Here is a 17,675-nt window from a genome sequence, read left to right on the forward strand (position 1 = left end):
ATGCACGTTTGTACGTATAATAGTTGTATTTTATTTTATTATTATAATAATTATAAGGTAAAATAATGTCGAATAAAAATATTTTTCTTGTTTTTTTTAAGTGATTAGTCAACACACACGCATTACACTTTTCCTTGGTGATAACTTATTTACCAAGGCCCCCAAAAAAAAAATAATAATAATAATAATAATCATCGCTAATTAAAAAAATAAAAGATATATAATAAGTTGCACCAAGTACTGGTGTCTTTTTTTTTTTTTTTTTTTTTTTTTTTGTAGATATTTGCACTATTTAAGCTAATATCTGCGCGTAACGTATCAGGACAAATACTAATATCACTGCTCATATATTGTCGGATAGATTAGATCACACCAGGAGGATGTTGATAATATCAAATAGAAATTAAAAATGGTATGAGAGAAAGAAATTTTATTTATGAATCTTTTTATTACTAAACACTCACAAAATTACATTAATGAAGTGTTACAGAACAGCCATGCGAAAATACAACAAACCAATAAGCAAAAATTTGTATCAATCAATCATAGAAATTTACCAAAATCTGAATATCGAATCAGTGTAGTTTACATAATCGAGCAAATATTCGGATTCGAATTTGTTTCTAAGTCATACACAATAACAGGATTATATTGAGGGTACCATTGCGAGTACTCCATTTTTGGCTCACTTGATTCACCCTTTGATTCATTTTTCTTCTTATCATCCTTCTTAATCTCCTCTATTTTGACTATATCTGCATTTCCTACCTTCTTTCTCAACTTATTTGTCAACTTAACTGGATCTACACCATCTCCTTCCATTACCAAGTGATCCCTATCCTCGCCTTCTAACGCGACTGAATCGATCCCTGTCGAACGTGCGTATCGTATTAAGGCAAAATTTCGATAATGTCGAATTACTTTGAACCACACAACATTTTCATTAAATAAGAATTATATACAACTCTCGTTGAATCATGTATCTTACCATGTATTGACGCGACTACCGACATTGCTTTCACCCGGCATTTTTCGCACCTCATCTGCACCTTGATAACAATCTTTTGCTGCAAACATGAACATTTTCAAAATTAACAAGAATACAAAGAATTCCGATGTTAGCTTATGGAAGATCGATCGATATTAACAGCATAAATTCTACTCTGTGAAAAACAAAAATAACTCTTCTAATAAAAAAAAAAAAAAGCACGCAGTCTAAATTCGAAAATTTAGAATCAAACTACAGAACTAATGGTATGAAAATAACCTCACCTTCATTATTTGATCTTCTCCTCCAAGGATAGGAAACAAAACTCAAAAATTTCGGGCCTTTAAAACTTATAGATGAGATTGTGAGCAACACAACGCAATGGAGAGAAAAGAAGCTCCTCTTCTTGTATAATAATACAGAGAGAGAGAGAGAGAGAGAGTCGTAATAATCTTGTTAAGAAGTGTGAAAGGGCTAAGAAGTCTCAGTCTAAGTGTTTAGATTGCAAAGTACTTAACTATGACTTGACCCAAAAGATGATTAGGTCAATAAAAATTTGTTCCTAGGAAGGGTGTAGGGATTCCCAGGAAGGGTGTGGGGATGGCAAAGGGGGTGGGGTGGGGACCGGAGGCCCTTCCGTATTTCCGTCCCCGCTGGCTTTTCAGGATCCTCGTCTCTGCTCCGTCCCCCGCCAACCAGCAAACAAGTCCTCTTGTCCTCGTCCCCATGGAAAGCCTGTAGATTTTTAAAATGTATATTAAACTAATTTTTTAATTTAAAATTTAACTCACTTTAATTTAATTTTAGCTTAATTGATTACAATTTAATCTAATTGTTAAGTTTATTTTTCATTAATTGTCGAATTATTAAGTGTGATACATCTAATAAAATGTCTTGAATTAAAATATTTTATTAAATTAAAAATACATTAAAGACATCAAAGTTAACAAACTATCTTTATAAATGAATTAAGAACTATATATATAATAGACCGATTAACAGATGAGAACTAATAGAGTTACCAAATTTGATAAAATATTTAACCTAAATTTATAAGCTCCAATGAAAAAATTTGAGAAATCTGTTTTAGAGTAGCCTGCAGCTAAAAAGTCTATGCATTTTTACCGAAAGTAGAGTAGAAATTTTACTTTAATTTATATATAAATTTAAAATTTCATATCTCCGGGACCACGCGGAGCAGGGAATACCCCTCCCTGTCCCACCCATCTCTAATTGCGGAGATGATATAATCACCGTCCCCACCCCAGTGGGAGAAAAATGTCCCCGAACCCCATTGGGAAAGGTCCCCATGGGGCGGGTACATGGGTATTATTGCATCCATAGAAGGGTGAATTGTTTCATTGAGATTGTTCTACTGAAATAAAAAGGAGAGAAAAAATGTGCTTAATTTTGAATACAATACATCTACAACTTTAGGTTGTTTGGCTGTAACTGTAACTAATTTACCATGGTGTTAAATCTAACAGCAGGAATCTAAATGTTTTATTTGAGCAAAACTCTACATCGAAAACAATGAGACCGTTTCCACAGCAAGATGATTGCCTTGTCTTTCACAGAACAGGCATTTCTAGCAGCAGAACGGAGAGGAAAACGTACCTTAGCACCGCGATCTTCTGATAGTTCTTTCAGCTAGTTGAGATGAACCATATGACTCGATGCTTCCAGTCAATCACCCTGAAAGAAAGAGCTATCTCAAAGAACAACTCTTATTCACCAAAAATCTCTACAAGAACAAGACCCATCTTTGAAATGATGAAACCTATTCGCATCCCTAACAATGATCTCCCGCCCAGAAAACTTAGACACAAGCTTCGTGAACTCATGACAATCACCACACACTCTAAGGTTTTTAGTTATTCTGATAATTGATCCCTCTGATGTATGAATCAAACCAAATGCGATTGCGAGCCTCTCACTATGCCCCTGCAACATCTTTATCTTCTCTTCTTCTTCCATGTCATGCAGAACAAAACTAGTATCCTCAGCGTACCCACCTTCCTTTTCCAATTGCTGCATGATTTCGGCCAACTTCGAATAAATCTCAGCTGAATTTTCATGAGAATTGTCTCTCGCTGTAAAAATATGCACTTTGTCGCCAACCTCAATCCAACTACATGCTGGGTCTTTCCTCAAGCATCTCATGTTCATTCTTGTTCTAACTTCCTTCGCATCTTTCCACTTACCCATTGCAGCAAAAACATTTGATATAAGCACGTAATTTCCCGGATTTTCTGGCTCCAACTCTATAAGCTTCCCTGCTGCAATTTCCCCGAGCTCATGATTTTTGTAAATTCGACAAGCTCCAAGGAGCGCACACCATATGGCAGATGTAGGTTCTATGGGCATAGATTTTATGAATTCATAAGCTTCATCTATATTACCTGATCGACCAAGAAGATCAACCATGCAAGCATAATGCTCAGGCCATGGATCTAATTTATATTGATTCGTCATCATTTCGAAGAATAACTTACCCTCATCAATTAGTCCAGAGTGGCTACATGCATTAAGAAGGGCTAAAAAGGTCACGTGATCTGGGATTACACCCATATTTTGCATACTTACAAACAGATCGACAGCTTCCTTTCCTCGACCGTGCATCCCGGCAGCATTGATCATTGTTGTCCAAAGAACCAAATCTATACATTCAACTTCATTGAATATTTTATACGAATCTTCTATATCTCCACATTGCGCATACATGTCCGCTAAAGAATTGATTAAACTTCCATCCAAGTTGAAATTCCTTCTGATAAGAAAAGTATGAATTTCTTGCCCTTTCGTTAATGACGACAAACCAGAAACAGCAGCAAGAATACTCACCAGCGCCACAGAATCCGGTTCAACGTTGGCTTCTTCCATTTTTACAAAAATCGCAAGAGCTTCCTTTAAAAAGCCATTGCATGTATAACAAGTGATCATACTAGTCCACGTCACAATGTCTTTATTCTCTATCCTCTCAAAAACACGAAAAGAATGATCGGCCCGCCCGCACTCTCCGTATGCATCTATAATTGTGTTCTCGAGTACTAAATCAAGTAACCCATGTCTTGTAGCATAACAATGTATTTGTCTTAACAGGGGAAGGCTTCTCAAACCACTACAAGCTTGTAATATGCTACCAATCATCATTGCATCGGCCTTCATTCCCTTTTCCTGTACATCCCTAAACAATTCCAGTGCGTCAAAATAGCGAGAGTTCTGAGCATAAGCTGCTATTATTGTAGTCCAAGATATGTAATCTTTATCGGGCATTTTGTTGAATACACGAATAGTGTAATTTACGATGCAACACTTTGTGTACATGTCCATTAGCGTGTTTCCGACCTGCAAATCCGAATCAAACCCTTGTTTTATAGCATAAGCATGAACCTCCTTACCACTCCTTAATTTCCCTAAACGACCCAATGAAGAAGCGATACTTATAATTGAAACTTGATCTGGTATAAACCCAAAATCGAGCACTTCATAGAAAAACTGAATAGCTTCATCGTAAAATCCATTTTGGACGTAACCAGAGAGCATTGAATTCCACGATACATTATCTCTCTCACCCATTTCTTCAAATGCCTTAATGGCATCATCCATCCTACCACATTTAGAGTACATGACAACTAATGCATTGCTTTCATAAATTTCGAAGTCTTGTTTATGCTTCACGAGCGATGCATGGATCTCCATACCAAATTTAACAAGAGACAGTTCCGCACACGCTTGAAGCACACCGACAGCAGTATAAGAATTCATCATGATACCAGCTTTTAGCATGTCCCTAAACAAAATCAAAGCCCTTAAAAACTGCCCATTCTGCACGCAAGCCGATATGATAGAATTCCACGAAACAACATCTTTACCATCGCGCAACCGATCAAACAACCGCATCGCCGAATCAAACAGGCCGCACTTTGCATACATACCAACAAGTGCATTCGCCACGAAGGTAATAGAATCAAGCCCATACTTAACAGCCGAGCCATGAATCTCGGCCCCACAATACAAATCTCCGACCGCAGCGCACGCCTTAAGTACAGAAGCAAAAGTGCAAGCGTCGGGCACGACTTCCAAGACCCGCATGCGCTTATAAAGCTTGATGGCATTACAAAACTGCCCATTAGAAGCATAACCGCCGATAAGAGCATTCCACGCGAAAATCGTTCTGTGAGGCATTTCGTCAAACAGATGCTGGGCTTCGTATATAAGCCCACACTTCCCATACATGAACAAGAGTTTCGTCGCAAGGAACCCATCATCATAAAGAGAACTAGATTTTATGATGTGGGTATGAATCTGTAACCCTTGAAAATGTGCTTTTTGGGAAGCACAGAGCTCTAAAATGGATGAGTAGTCCTGTTGGGAAGGTGGGGTTTGAGGGCATGAGTTAGAGAGAGAAAGGAAGGCCTGTTTTAGGGTTCTTGGCTTGTAGACATCTGTGGGAGGAGTGAGAAAGTTAGGGTTTTGAGAGGGTGGAGAGAGATTGGTGGGAGGGTTTGTGAGAGAGGTGGAGGTGGAAGAGAGGTGTTGTATGTGTGTTGTGTGAGGTAGTAGTGATAGGGCCATAGAGAAGAGTGTTTTGTTACTGTTGTTTTGTGTGTGAAATAAGCTCATTGCAAAATTTGGACATTTTGTTATCTACTTAATTCAAACCTCCAACAAAAGACCGCATATTGAACCGGGAGTAGAATTTGGTTGGTGACAACTATTTGATCAATAGATTTATACAAATTACAAAATGATGGATCCAACGCAATCATATATTACCTAATAAAAGTTAAATTATATAAAATTTCTCTGTTCGTACTCGCTTTTTCATTTTATCCCTATCATTCAAAAATCAACACTTTGCCCATTTAAAAAATAAAAAATATCCACAAGAACACTTTTTAATGAAGTAAATAGATAATATGCACTATTCTTATCACTATTCTTTTTTATTCTACAGGACTAAGCCTTGGATGCTCAATATTTTCGAATTGGATCATTTCAAGCAGTTTATTTCGCTCTTAGTTTAGAGTTTTTATTATCATTGTTTTGAAAAGTTATTAACATGAAATGTGATTTTAATGAGATTGAAAACTTAATTATGTGGATTGGTACAAATGATATTGGATGTAAATAATTAACTGTTATCTTATTTTGGTTGCGACAGTTGAACATATAATCGCTTTTTGTATTATGGCGAATATATTTTGAATATTGCCATTGATATTATGTTTAAATTTTGATTAAATAGTATTCAGTTATTATGATATGGTGATAATCTTTAAAATATTTTCTTAAGACCTAACGAATAGTATTACAGATTTTCTGTGGCAAAATAATAAACAACCACAATATGTTATATAAATATAAAATTTAAAAATATTATAGTGACCGAAACAACATCTGGCCACAATATATTGTGAATTATTTATAACCAAAATCAAATTTCGCTATAAAAAGTATAATATTATTTGTAATCATATATAATTTTAATTAGTACGACACCTTTGGTAACCAACTACTTAATTTCGCCACAATAGTTTCAACTCAAATTGTGGCCAATATTTAATTTTGCCACAAAATGTGTGGCATTATGTGTGTCCGACAAATTAATTTCGTCACAATAAATTCAACGCTATCTGTGGTTAGTATTAAAATTTGTCATAAATCATATGATGCCATTTGTAGCGAAAACTAATTTCACACAAAAAAAATTAGGTATTTTATTATTATTTTAATCAATATCTGTAGCCATATGGTAATCGATTGTGACAAATGGTAAAAATTTTGTGGCGAATTATATTACTGCAAATTCATTGAACATTTTATGGCGAAATTTTTTTGGCCATAATAATCTTTTGTAGCGGTTCTATTGTGGCGACACTGCGGAGAAATTAATGTGGCCACAAAAGAGCTTTTGTGGCCAATTTATTTATTTTTGTGGCTATTAGTTTTGCCACAAAATGTCTATTTTCTTATAGTAAACGACAGAAAATCAAATGTATTTTATTAAGGTAAACTTCAAAAATCACCCATGTGGTTTCGCACTTTCTCATTTTAGTATCATGTGGTTTAAAATGTATCAAGTTAGTGTCATGTGGTTTTATTTTTATTTTTTTGGCAGCTTCTCCGTTAATATTTTGTTAAATTATATACAAAAAACTTCAGATACCCCACCCCAGCTAGGTTTATCGAATATTTACTTTAATACTCTTTAGTTATAACTTTGTCACTAATTTAATGAAAAAATTAGTGGAATCGATAATAAAAAAATAAAAATAAAACTACTAGAAACTAAATTGATATATTTTAAATTACAGGATACTAAAGTGAGAAAGTATGAAATCATAGAAATGATATTTGAAGTTTCCTCTTTTATTAATGCACCCTTCTTCTCAGCCAGATATAAAGTCGTACAGAGATGACACAGGAAATTATATGATGGAACAAAAACTCGGGCCTCAATGTATAGTCAGTCATACACGATCATATGTCGGCATGGATAGGGATGCAAACGGGGCAGATCCGGGGGTGGGAGAGTTCCCCCACCTTCCGCTCCATTTCTTATCGGGGCGGGGCGGATTCGGGGCGGGTTACTTTTTATTTTATTTTTGGCTCCCACTTACCGCTCCATTCGGGGCGGATCGGGGCAGGAGCCGGATTTTTGACGGATCGGGGCAGATTGAAGGAAGAAAAGAGTCTCCCACCTCCCGCTCCATTTATTTGACGAATCGGAACGGATTCGGGGCGGGTTATATTTTTTTATATTTTTTGTTCTCACTTACCACCCCATTCGGGGCGGATCGGGGCGGAGCTCCACCAACCCGGATCCATTTGCATCCCTAGGCACGGAGGGCACGGCCGCGGACAGCTCACAACATTTTTGGTATGTTTGTTTGTTTGTGTGAAAGTAGAGTAAAAGTGGAGAGAGAGAAAGTCGTTTTTATCCTAAACGATTATTTTTGTTATTTGATTCACCATAAAAAAGACATGAGCAAATCTTGAGTTAACTTAAAACGGCGTAATTGTCTTCGACCCATCACGTGAAGAAAGATGAAAAAAAATAATAAAATAATATACTAGTTAAAAATAGTTATATTTGAATATATTTAATTATGGTACTAATTACTCTTTTATTCAGTTGGCATATTTAAAATATGATAAAAATTGATTAGTTAAATTTTAATATTTTCTTTATTTAATCCGTACAATTAAAATATGATAAACATTGATTAATTAAATATTAATATTTTTTTAATTTATAGTTTTGTTGTTGCATTACTATAACTTATGTATAAAAAAATAATTTAGTTATTTTAAATTAAATTTTAATTATATAAAAATATAATTATATTATTTTTATTTTTTAAATTATTTATTATTTAATTACAAATTATAGTTTTACATCATACATTTTCTATTAAATAAACAACAGAATTAATAGAACTTTACTTCTATAACTATAAAATAAACAATGAAAAAGAAGTAATTTTTACTAAACTCCACTTTAATTCAAAATTCAGTTTCAGTGAAACAAACATGCCCTTTGCTCCTCTGATTCACCCTTGGTTTTGTTTTCGGATTCTTCCTTTTTAGGCTCCTCGTTTTTGGGAATTCCTTCTAAATTTCTTTATATAATTAAAATTTAATTTAAAGCAACTAAATTATTTTTTATACATAAATTATAGTAATATAATAAGAAAATTATAAAGTAAAAATATATTAATATTTAATTAATCAATTTTTATTATAATAATAATCATATATGGATCTATGCAGATGTGTATTTCCGTACGTTATCCACTGTATCGATTGTTGGGAATCCGGTACTCGTCCCGGTACCGGATCTTGAGAATCCGCAACCCGCTCTGATACCGACTGCTGTGGATTCGGTACCGATTGTTGAGATTTCGCAACGGAAGCGTCGAATCGACTTTTTACCATAAACTCGTCTCCTCAGCAAAAGCTGATACAATCATAAAAGAGAAAAATATGCGGGTAAAATAAGATTCATTAAATAAGAGAAGATTACATCTGACTCCAGAGTAGCTACAACCCGAGCCCTCTTTCTGAATCTCTCCTACCCTTCTCTCGTCTTCTATACTCCCAGAAGACATCTCTCTCATCCTGTGCATCCGTGCCCAAGGTATACCAATGATCCACGGCTACAAAAGCCGCACACGTCCTTTTGCACCCATGCACTAGGTGCAACCAAAATCATGACCATCTTGACCATGTCATATGGGTGTGGCTAATCCATACCACCATCAAAATAATAGCACCTATGCTATATTTATAGCTTACATCAAAAGCTACCCAAATTCTAGTATAATTAGGATTCCTATTCCGATAAATATTTAAATCTATATTTAGATTATCTCCAATAGATTTAAATATTTATCCTAATCTAGTTAGATTTATACTCTAATTAATATTTAAATCTTAATTTATCTTCAATAGATTTAAATATTAATTCTTATCTAACTAGGATTCAACTACAAATCTAACAAAATCCTAACATCGATGATATTTTAAAACTTGCATACAATTTTATTTAAAATTAAAAATTTAGAATCTGTTTGGTACTACAGTTAAAAATAGATACATATCTATTTAAAGATAAGAAATATTCAGATGACAACACGATATATTGAATTTAATCTTCTTTTCTTTTCTTTTTTTTGAGATATAGGTAGTACGCTACCCGCTTCGTTTATTTCATTTAGAAATAAACTTAGCTGGAAATGTGAATCAACTAGGATTCGAACTTGGGTCTCGGGTACCAGCAAACAAGCCCTTTGCCACTTGCTCTAGGGACGGTCGGTTATTTAATCTTCGTCATCGTGTCCAACTCGTTCTAGTGTTGGAACATTGTTGTTAGTTCTCAACAATTAAAGCATGTAATACATTTTCTTTTTTGAATAATATGAGAACTATATATATATATATATATATATATTTTTTTTTTGAGAAAAAGGTAGCAAGCTACCTGCTTCATTCATTAAACAAAATGAATTTAGCGTACAAGATGGAAGCAGCTAGTGCCTCCAGACTGAGCCGGCGTCAGAAGAACACACAAAAAATAAAAGAAAACAGGAACACAAAGTAGACAACGAGAAACAAACAAATCGGGACCACAAAATGGACAAAGTGAGCGCGAGAAGGTTCAAAGTGCTTTGTTCCAGCCTCTGATCAGAGAAGTAACACGTTCGGTAGCCCAGGAAGCGTTATGAGCCTCATTGCCGAAGCAAATGCTGTTTTGCTCCGTCCATACGACGCACCAAATTGCCACCAAATGGGTTAAACTTTTTGATCTTATTATGGGCTCGAGATTCTCGGAGATCTATGTCCGAAGCCTCCGAACATCCCCCGCGTCCGAATAAGCAGGCATAACGGGTCCGACCATAATTCGAACGTAACTGACAAAGATACAGTCATGGAACAGGTGATCGCAGGTTTCAGAAAGTAACGCACAGAACTTGCACAGTTGGTCCACCGGGCAACCACGGCGAATCAATCTGTCCGCTGTGAGTAATCTCTTTCGAAGTAGAATCCACACAAACACTTTATGCTTGAGCGAGATATTAAGCCCCCAAAGATGATCGTACAAAGGATCAATCTATCCTCCATCAGTGATAAAATCGTAAAGGGACTTAACGGAAAAAATTTGGTTCGCGGTCCATCGCCATTTAGGTATGTCTTGCGTGTTCGATGGGCTATACTGAGCGAGCAGGCTTTTGAGTAACGTAGTCTGCTGATGGGTCAGAGGAGTGGTACTTGCAGCCAGGCCTCTGGTTATGAAGCGCCATCTCCATCCTCTTTCATTCCAGCATTGAGAGACAATAGCTTCCTGATTTGCGATTCTATAGAATATTCCAAGAAATTGGGTACTAAGAGGGATTTCTTCAATCCAAATGTCCGACCACCACCTGATGTTTTTTCCGTCGCCGAGCACGTACGATACTCCGCATTTGAACACGTCTCGGCAACTCATCACACTTCTCCACCAATGGAAGTGCGGTCTGAAAGATCTTCTCTCATGTAACGGCCTTCTTCTAGAGTAATATAATGCGGTGATCAANTAAGAAAGACCACATTTGAACACTTCCTGACAACTCATCACACTTCTCCACCAATGGAAGTGCGGTCTGAAAGATCTTCTCTCATGTAACGGCCTTCTTCTAGAGTAATATAATGCGGTGATCAACCTCCCCCATAACAATGCCTCTCATTGAAGAAACGCCACTACCATTTAGCTAATAGAGCCTTATTCATAGCTTCCATATTCTTAATCCCCAGGCCCCCTTCTTTCCTGCTTTTACATATCGTTTTTCACCCAACGAAACAAGAATCCCCTGAAATTTTAGAGCACCCTTTCCAAAAAAAGGACCTTCTATGAGCTTCAATGCGATTCAGTACCCAATGTGGCACTTTGAAAATTGCAAAGTAGAATAACGGAAGATTCGACAGTACCGAGTTGACCAGGATGAGTCTCCCCCCATGAGAGAGGAGTTTTGCCTTCCATCCATCTGCTTTGGTTAAATCAAATATATATCTTTACATATTTTCATAGTCAAACAATAATTTAAAATTCCATAAGACGCCAAAAAAAAGGAAAAAAGAAACATCGATCACAAACGAACCAACTATAAATCGATCATGCACGGAACCATTGGGCAAAGTGTGAAACATGACAATTCCGACGGTGGCTCTGCTTGCGGCGGTGATTTTCGGAAACCGCATCTTTATCAGAATCCACAATTTTTTGGAGCATATCTCGAAAAGAGTCGACGCGGCACGGGATAACCATGGTACCATCGTAGTCGAACCTCAGCTGAGTCGAGTCGAACAACCTCATGAAGAGCACGTGATGTAGGCGAACCTCCGGCACGTCGAACCGCTTCGGCCTTTCCCCCTCCGCCCCCACCCTCACCGCAATGCACCCTTCGCGCGGCTTTCGTGCCCAAAGCAAGCAAAGGCGAAAGCTCCGTTTTCGCTGCATCTTTTCGGACCTTCTACTCATGATTAGCGATCAGTACTATCAACGAGAAACCGAACGCTGCAATCGAAGATCAGTTAGTTTGCAGCTAGAAGCAGAAGCAGAAGCGAGAGATAAAAAAAACTCTTTGGATGAGTTTTTATGGGAGAAAATAGAAAGGTTTGTACGTGTATTTATAACACAGCATTGTGAATGGTGCTCGAATTGGAGTTGGACTAGGAATTGTATAGGCTCATTGGAGTTGGACTAGGAATTGCATAGGCTCATTGGAGTTGGACTAGGAATTGTATAGGCCCATTGATTATTGTATTTTCGTATTTGTTATCAAAATCCAGTAAATGAGTTGTTAGAAGTTCACATTTTATCTATACTAGCTCCTATTAAAACCAATTAAATATAGGATATGAATATTTCGATTGGATTAATTGTGATAGTTATGTCAAACTAGTGAAGTTACCCGCGCATTGCAGCGGGCAAATATTATAAAGGACAGAAAATTGATAAAATAAAAGTTTTAAAACTTTTCGACTTGCCATAAGATATTAATAAATATAAATAGTATAAGAAAAAAGAGTATGAAGAGATTTTATTTTACTCTTTTTTTTTTTTTGAAAGTGATTTGTTTAGATAACAATAGACCTGCAAACGTATTGATTGGAAAGTGGGCGGATGGGAAGACGAAGCATCAGACAAAGATGGGAGGTCTGAAGGCGAAACATTAGGAAATGGTAACGGGGGAGAAGATAAAAAGTGAAGGAGGAACATGCGGCAAATTCTATGAGGTATAATGTGTAAGTGTAGAAGTATAGAAGTATAGATTCTAAGCTTTATAAGAAGGAAAAACTTCAAAAAACCCTCTTTGGTTTCGTATTTTCTCACTTTGCTTTCCTGTGGTTTAAAATGTATCAATTTGCCCCCCTGTGATTTTTTTTTTCTCTTTTTCTTTTCAATTTCATTATTTTTTTTAAAATCAGTAATAAAGTTAAAATTAAAGGGTACTAAAGTGAATATTTGATAAATCTAGATGGATATCTGAAGTTTTTTGTATATAATTTAATAAAATATTAACGAAAAAGCTACCGAAAAGATAAAAACGAAACCACATAGAGACAAATTGATATACTTTAAATCACAAAATACTAAAGTGAAAAACAACGAAACCATGGTGGGGGTTTTTGAAGTTTTCCCTTATAAGAATAGAAATTGTTGTTACGAGTAATATTGATAGACCCAAATCAGATGGACGGTTCAGATCGAGGAACAAGGCCAGTGGGAATTTTTAAAGTCCACGTAGGATACAACGAGCAACTCGGACGAGTTTCCAACTCAACTCGGCGAGTCTCCTCGGAACCCGTGTGGGTTCCTTCGGCCGGGGGGCCTTTCTCGTGATAAAAGGGTCGGCGGAATCGACAGCTAAGAAACCCCAAATATTCTCAACCAAAAAAAAAAAAAAAACGAAGCGTTCACGCCTCTCGCTCTCGATCTCTCTCCCGATCTCTCGAAGCGAAACCCTAATCGATCCCTCCCCTCTCTCTTGTCTCTCTATTTCCGATCGAAGAAGGGATTTGGGTTCGTCGGATCCGTCGCGGGGGAGGAGGAGGAGGAGATGTCGTACGCTTACCTCTTCAAGTACATCATCATCGGCGATACAGGTATTGATTCGATTCGATCCGATCGTGGGTTGATACGTTTGGAATTTGTTGTTAATTGATCTGTGTTGTGAATTAGGGTTGATCGTCTCTGTTTGCTTGATACATAGGGCAATGATCCATTGATGTTTTATTTGAATTATATGGATAGTGGAAGTATTTGACTTATATATCAATATTATATTGCTTATATATCCATCATATTTGATGAAATTATGTAATTTCTAGCTTAAAAAGCATATATGTATGTTAATATTTCGTATAAACTAATCATATGCGATGAAAATAAAGTAATTTCCGTTTACAAATAAGATAAACCAGGCCTTTTTGTTATTTTGGAATTTATGTTGACTGTTGTTTATGCTTTTCTTATTGGTGGCTTTGACCATTTTGATCTTATATTTTGTGCGCGCTATTATACATCATGGTTTTTTTTTCCTATTATTCTCTATTTTGCAGGTGTTGGGAAATCATGTCTGCTCTTGCAATTTACGGACAAGCGGTTCCAACCGGTGCACGACTTAACAATCGGTGTTGAATTTGGGGCTAGGATGATCACGATTGACAACAAGCCCATAAAGTTGCAGATATGGGACACGGTCGGTTTCTATGTTCCTAAATTTTGTTTCTTTTTCCAAAAAAATTTGGTACCTGCTATTTTTGAGTAGTAGGTTAATTTTACAACATTGAATATCTCAGAACAGTAGTTTTAGTGGCCGTGTGAGTAAGAATCATAATGATAGAAAATACTATAGCTTGAGCTCCTGCACTATATACTATTGTCTTATTGGGTAAGAATAGGCGTGCGCGTTATAGTGGTAGGTGTGTGTTATCGTGGTAGGTCTGTGGTAGTGCCTTATAAAAGAAAAAGGTTAAAAGGTTTTTTCAATTGTACATTCAGCAAGTATTTTACGTGAATGTTTGATGATTTGATCAGATTAAATTATATAGTTATCAGTTTTATTTATTTTTACTGCGAAAAGTTATGATAGCAAATTTTAAAAGCCAAGTAATAAGTGATGCAGCACGAAGTGTGATCATGGTAAACTCTTAGGATGATAAAATGCCCTTGTTTTGTTGCTTCCCATCCCCCGGGCCCTCACTTTGTTTCTTTCTTCCTTATATAAATTGTACTTCTTTTCGTTCATGATATTTGAGTTGTTATTAATTTGGAACACTATGTTTTAATTCTTTACCAATTGACAAAGATGTAATGAAATTTTCGATAATATGACCTGTTTTATTTTTGAAAAGAATGGACTCCAACATATTTTATCTTCATTTGTTTTTTTGGATATTCCTGCACGCACCTTATGCATGGGTTTTCTTATCAATACAGGCAGGCCAAGAATCCTTCAGGTCAATTACCCGGTCATACTACAGAGGGGCTGCTGGTGCACTTCTAGTATATGATATCACCAGGTATGATTATTGTCTTAAGAGCACTTTTAACTTGTACATAGGGTAGAGAATAATTTGAGAAGCCTGATTTTAGTCTAATCCCTGAATAATCATCAGGAGGGAGACCTTTAATCATCTCGCAAGCTGGCTAGAAGATGCGAGGCAGCACGCAAACGCAAACATGACCATAATGCTGATTGGAAACAAATGTGATTTGGCACACAGAAGAGCTGTTAGTACTGAGGAAGGCGAGCAGTTTGCAAAAGATCATGGGTTAATCTTTATGGAGGCCTCTGCAAAAACCGCTCAGAATGTGGAGGAGGTGACTATGTCTTGCTTTACTAGTTGGCAGTAATTGAAGAATAATTTTCTTCATTCTATTCTGATCTTAATGACGTTGGTTATCAATCCAGGCGTTCATCAAAACTGCTGCGACTATATACAAGAAAATCCAGGATGGTGTCTTTGATGTGTCCAATGAGGTTAGTTTCTTAAAATTTTTTTGTTTGCCCATTTTCCCTTTTGTCTTAGATTTCTGTTTGTGCACATTGCTGTCCTTCTTAGTCACGAAGTCCCTTTCCCCTTAGAGTTACCAAATTGGAGTAGTTGATGACAGTGATAGGGATTAAGCAACTTTTGTTCCTCTTATCCCACGTACCATCTCTATTGGGACAGAATAATGCTATAGGTTCCCACGTACCATCTCTATTGGGACAGAATAATGCTATAGGTTCTTTGGCATATACCCCAGAATGTTGTCAACGAGTTTTTAATATACATATAACGACTAGTGAATGATTTTGAAGTTGTTATCCATTAGATGCCATTTCTCAAATTTTCAAAGTTAAAACCTGCTCGCCAGTTGCCGTATCTATAAAGCCGGTTTATCAACAACATTTTGAAGAATATCGACTGATAAAATATGGGACGGTAACTTACGAATATCCATTCTTATGGCTACTGCAGTCGTATGGAATAAAGGTCGGGTACGGAGGAATCCCCGGCCCATCCGGAGGGAGGGATGGCTCGTCTTCTCAAGGCGGCGCCTGCTGCAGCTGAGTTTCTCTATCCGTAGCGGCTTCCTCCTGTGACTGTTATTTCTTATTTGTTATCTTTTCTTTTGTTTGACGAAATATAGTTCCTTCGTGGTGATTAGTTGCTACTTCAATATTTGTGGACCTTGGAACTGAATCAAACTGTGCAGCTATTATATATATACAACTCTTGTTGGTAAATACTCTGTAATACTTGTGTAAATGTGATTGAAACTCGTTCTCTAGTTTCTACCCACGTAGCTGTTTGTTTTACTGCTTCTTATAAGTGATTCCTTTTGCCTGGTTAGATGATTACTAATGCTAGTTTCTTTCTTTTTTTTTCTTATTCTTTTATATAAAAGAGAGAGAGCGGGAAACCCTTTTTTCTTTTTAATATTTGAGAGGAAGAAGCTTTGTAAATAATAAAGCTGGCTCCGTTTAGATTGCTAAAACTTCTAGTTGTTCAATATGCTTGCGGTGGTGGACATGCCTGCCACTTTCTTAGTTCTCTTTGGTCTTTTCTGCTAATGGAAATTAATCCGCATCTCACTGCACCTGTGGTCCTGTGCATGTGTAAAACAAATAAATGCAGGTTAGAAGAATAGTTGCAAATTTTAAGCTTGTTTTGAATTTTCCTGCACTATATTTATTTATTTATTTACGAGCAACTGGTTATCATCTACATTACATAAAACTTATATTTTAAAAAAAAAACAATTACGACGCTAATAATAATAATAATAGTACATCTCTGAACGACATCGCATTAATTAGGATATGTATATCTCGATCCACCAATTAATAAACCGTCAAATCACACTGACGAACATGAGAAGCAGAGAATAATAAGAGATCATCATTATTACAGAGATTATTATTGTTTTTTTTTAAAAAAAAAAGGGAAAAGCCTAGTGGTGGTGGTGGTGGAGGTGGAGGTGGAGGTGGAGGTGGATGGTGCCTTTGAGCTTGTGGAAACCGCGGGAGAAGACGCCGAAGCCGAAGATCAACCCGACGACGAGAATCGCCAGAAGCAGCACGAAGCACAAGCAGCACGCCTTGCTCCTGCAGCACATCTTCGCAATTCTTTTTCTTTTTAATTAGTGGTGACTGGTGAGTGTGTTACAGAGAAGCGTTAAGAGAGAGAGAGAGAGAGAGAGAGAGAGAGAGAGATTCGTTCGGGGGAATTTGATTGGGTGCTTTTTTTTTTGTTTTTTTTGTTTTTTTTCATTTGGTATGTGTGTTGGAGAGAACAAAGATGCTTTTATGCGGGCGAAGCCATAGGAGCTTCCATGCGACTATTAAGTCTAGATCGAACGGTCGGGATTTTGATGGCCACGTTGAGAAGGGAGATGTTATTCGGTGGACCACATCCACCACATCAGCCGTGGACTAATCATCCTTTTTTTTTTTTTTTATCTCGCCTATGCAAACTCTTGATCAAAAATATTCAAATTACTCATGGTTAGTGAGTACACCAACTGTTCTTCTATTAAAATGGTTATGGTTATCTCTATGTGGAGTATTATTATGAGCACATCTTTTATTGTGTAATAATAACACGGCTATAATTCATGAAAGGCATGTTTTTATTTTTTTTTTTAAAT

The 17,675-nt window shown here is 36.5% G+C and overlaps 3 protein-coding genes across 3 annotated transcripts; 1 reads left to right on the top strand and 2 right to left on the bottom strand.

Moving 5' to 3' along the window:
- LOC109725329 (heavy metal-associated isoprenylated plant protein 47-like) lies at window positions 499-1,714 on the bottom strand. Its single transcript, XM_020254481.1, has 3 exons — window positions 1,273-1,714; window positions 989-1,067; window positions 499-869 (listed from the first exon to the last, which is right to left on the bottom strand). Exons 1-3 carry the CDS (start codon window positions 1,276-1,278, stop codon window positions 586-588), a joined length of 369 nt encoding a protein of 122 aa, XP_020110070.1. The 5' UTR covers window positions 1,279-1,714; the 3' UTR covers window positions 499-585.
- Window positions 1,371-5,649, bottom strand: LOC109725328 (pentatricopeptide repeat-containing protein At3g63370, chloroplastic-like). Its single transcript, XM_020254480.1, has 2 exons — window positions 2,606-5,649; window positions 1,371-1,723 (listed from the first exon to the last, which is right to left on the bottom strand). The coding sequence occupies exon 1, from the start codon at window positions 5,612-5,614 to the stop codon at window positions 2,720-2,722; it is 2,895 nt and encodes a 964-aa protein (XP_020110069.1). The 5' UTR covers window positions 5,615-5,649; the 3' UTR covers window positions 1,371-1,723; window positions 2,606-2,719.
- Window positions 13,415-16,344, top strand: LOC109725331 (ras-related protein RABB1c). The gene is made up of 6 exons (XM_020254482.1): window positions 13,415-13,639; window positions 14,096-14,235; window positions 14,976-15,058; window positions 15,155-15,359; window positions 15,451-15,519; window positions 16,004-16,344. Exons 1-6 carry the CDS (start codon window positions 13,594-13,596, stop codon window positions 16,094-16,096), a joined length of 636 nt encoding a protein of 211 aa, XP_020110071.1. The 5' UTR covers window positions 13,415-13,593; the 3' UTR covers window positions 16,097-16,344.

This window comes from Ananas comosus, linkage group 20 (assembly GCF_001540865.1).
Source record: "Ananas comosus cultivar F153 linkage group 20, ASM154086v1, whole genome shotgun sequence".
Classification (NCBI taxonomy): Eukaryota; Viridiplantae; Streptophyta; class Magnoliopsida; order Poales; family Bromeliaceae; genus Ananas; species Ananas comosus.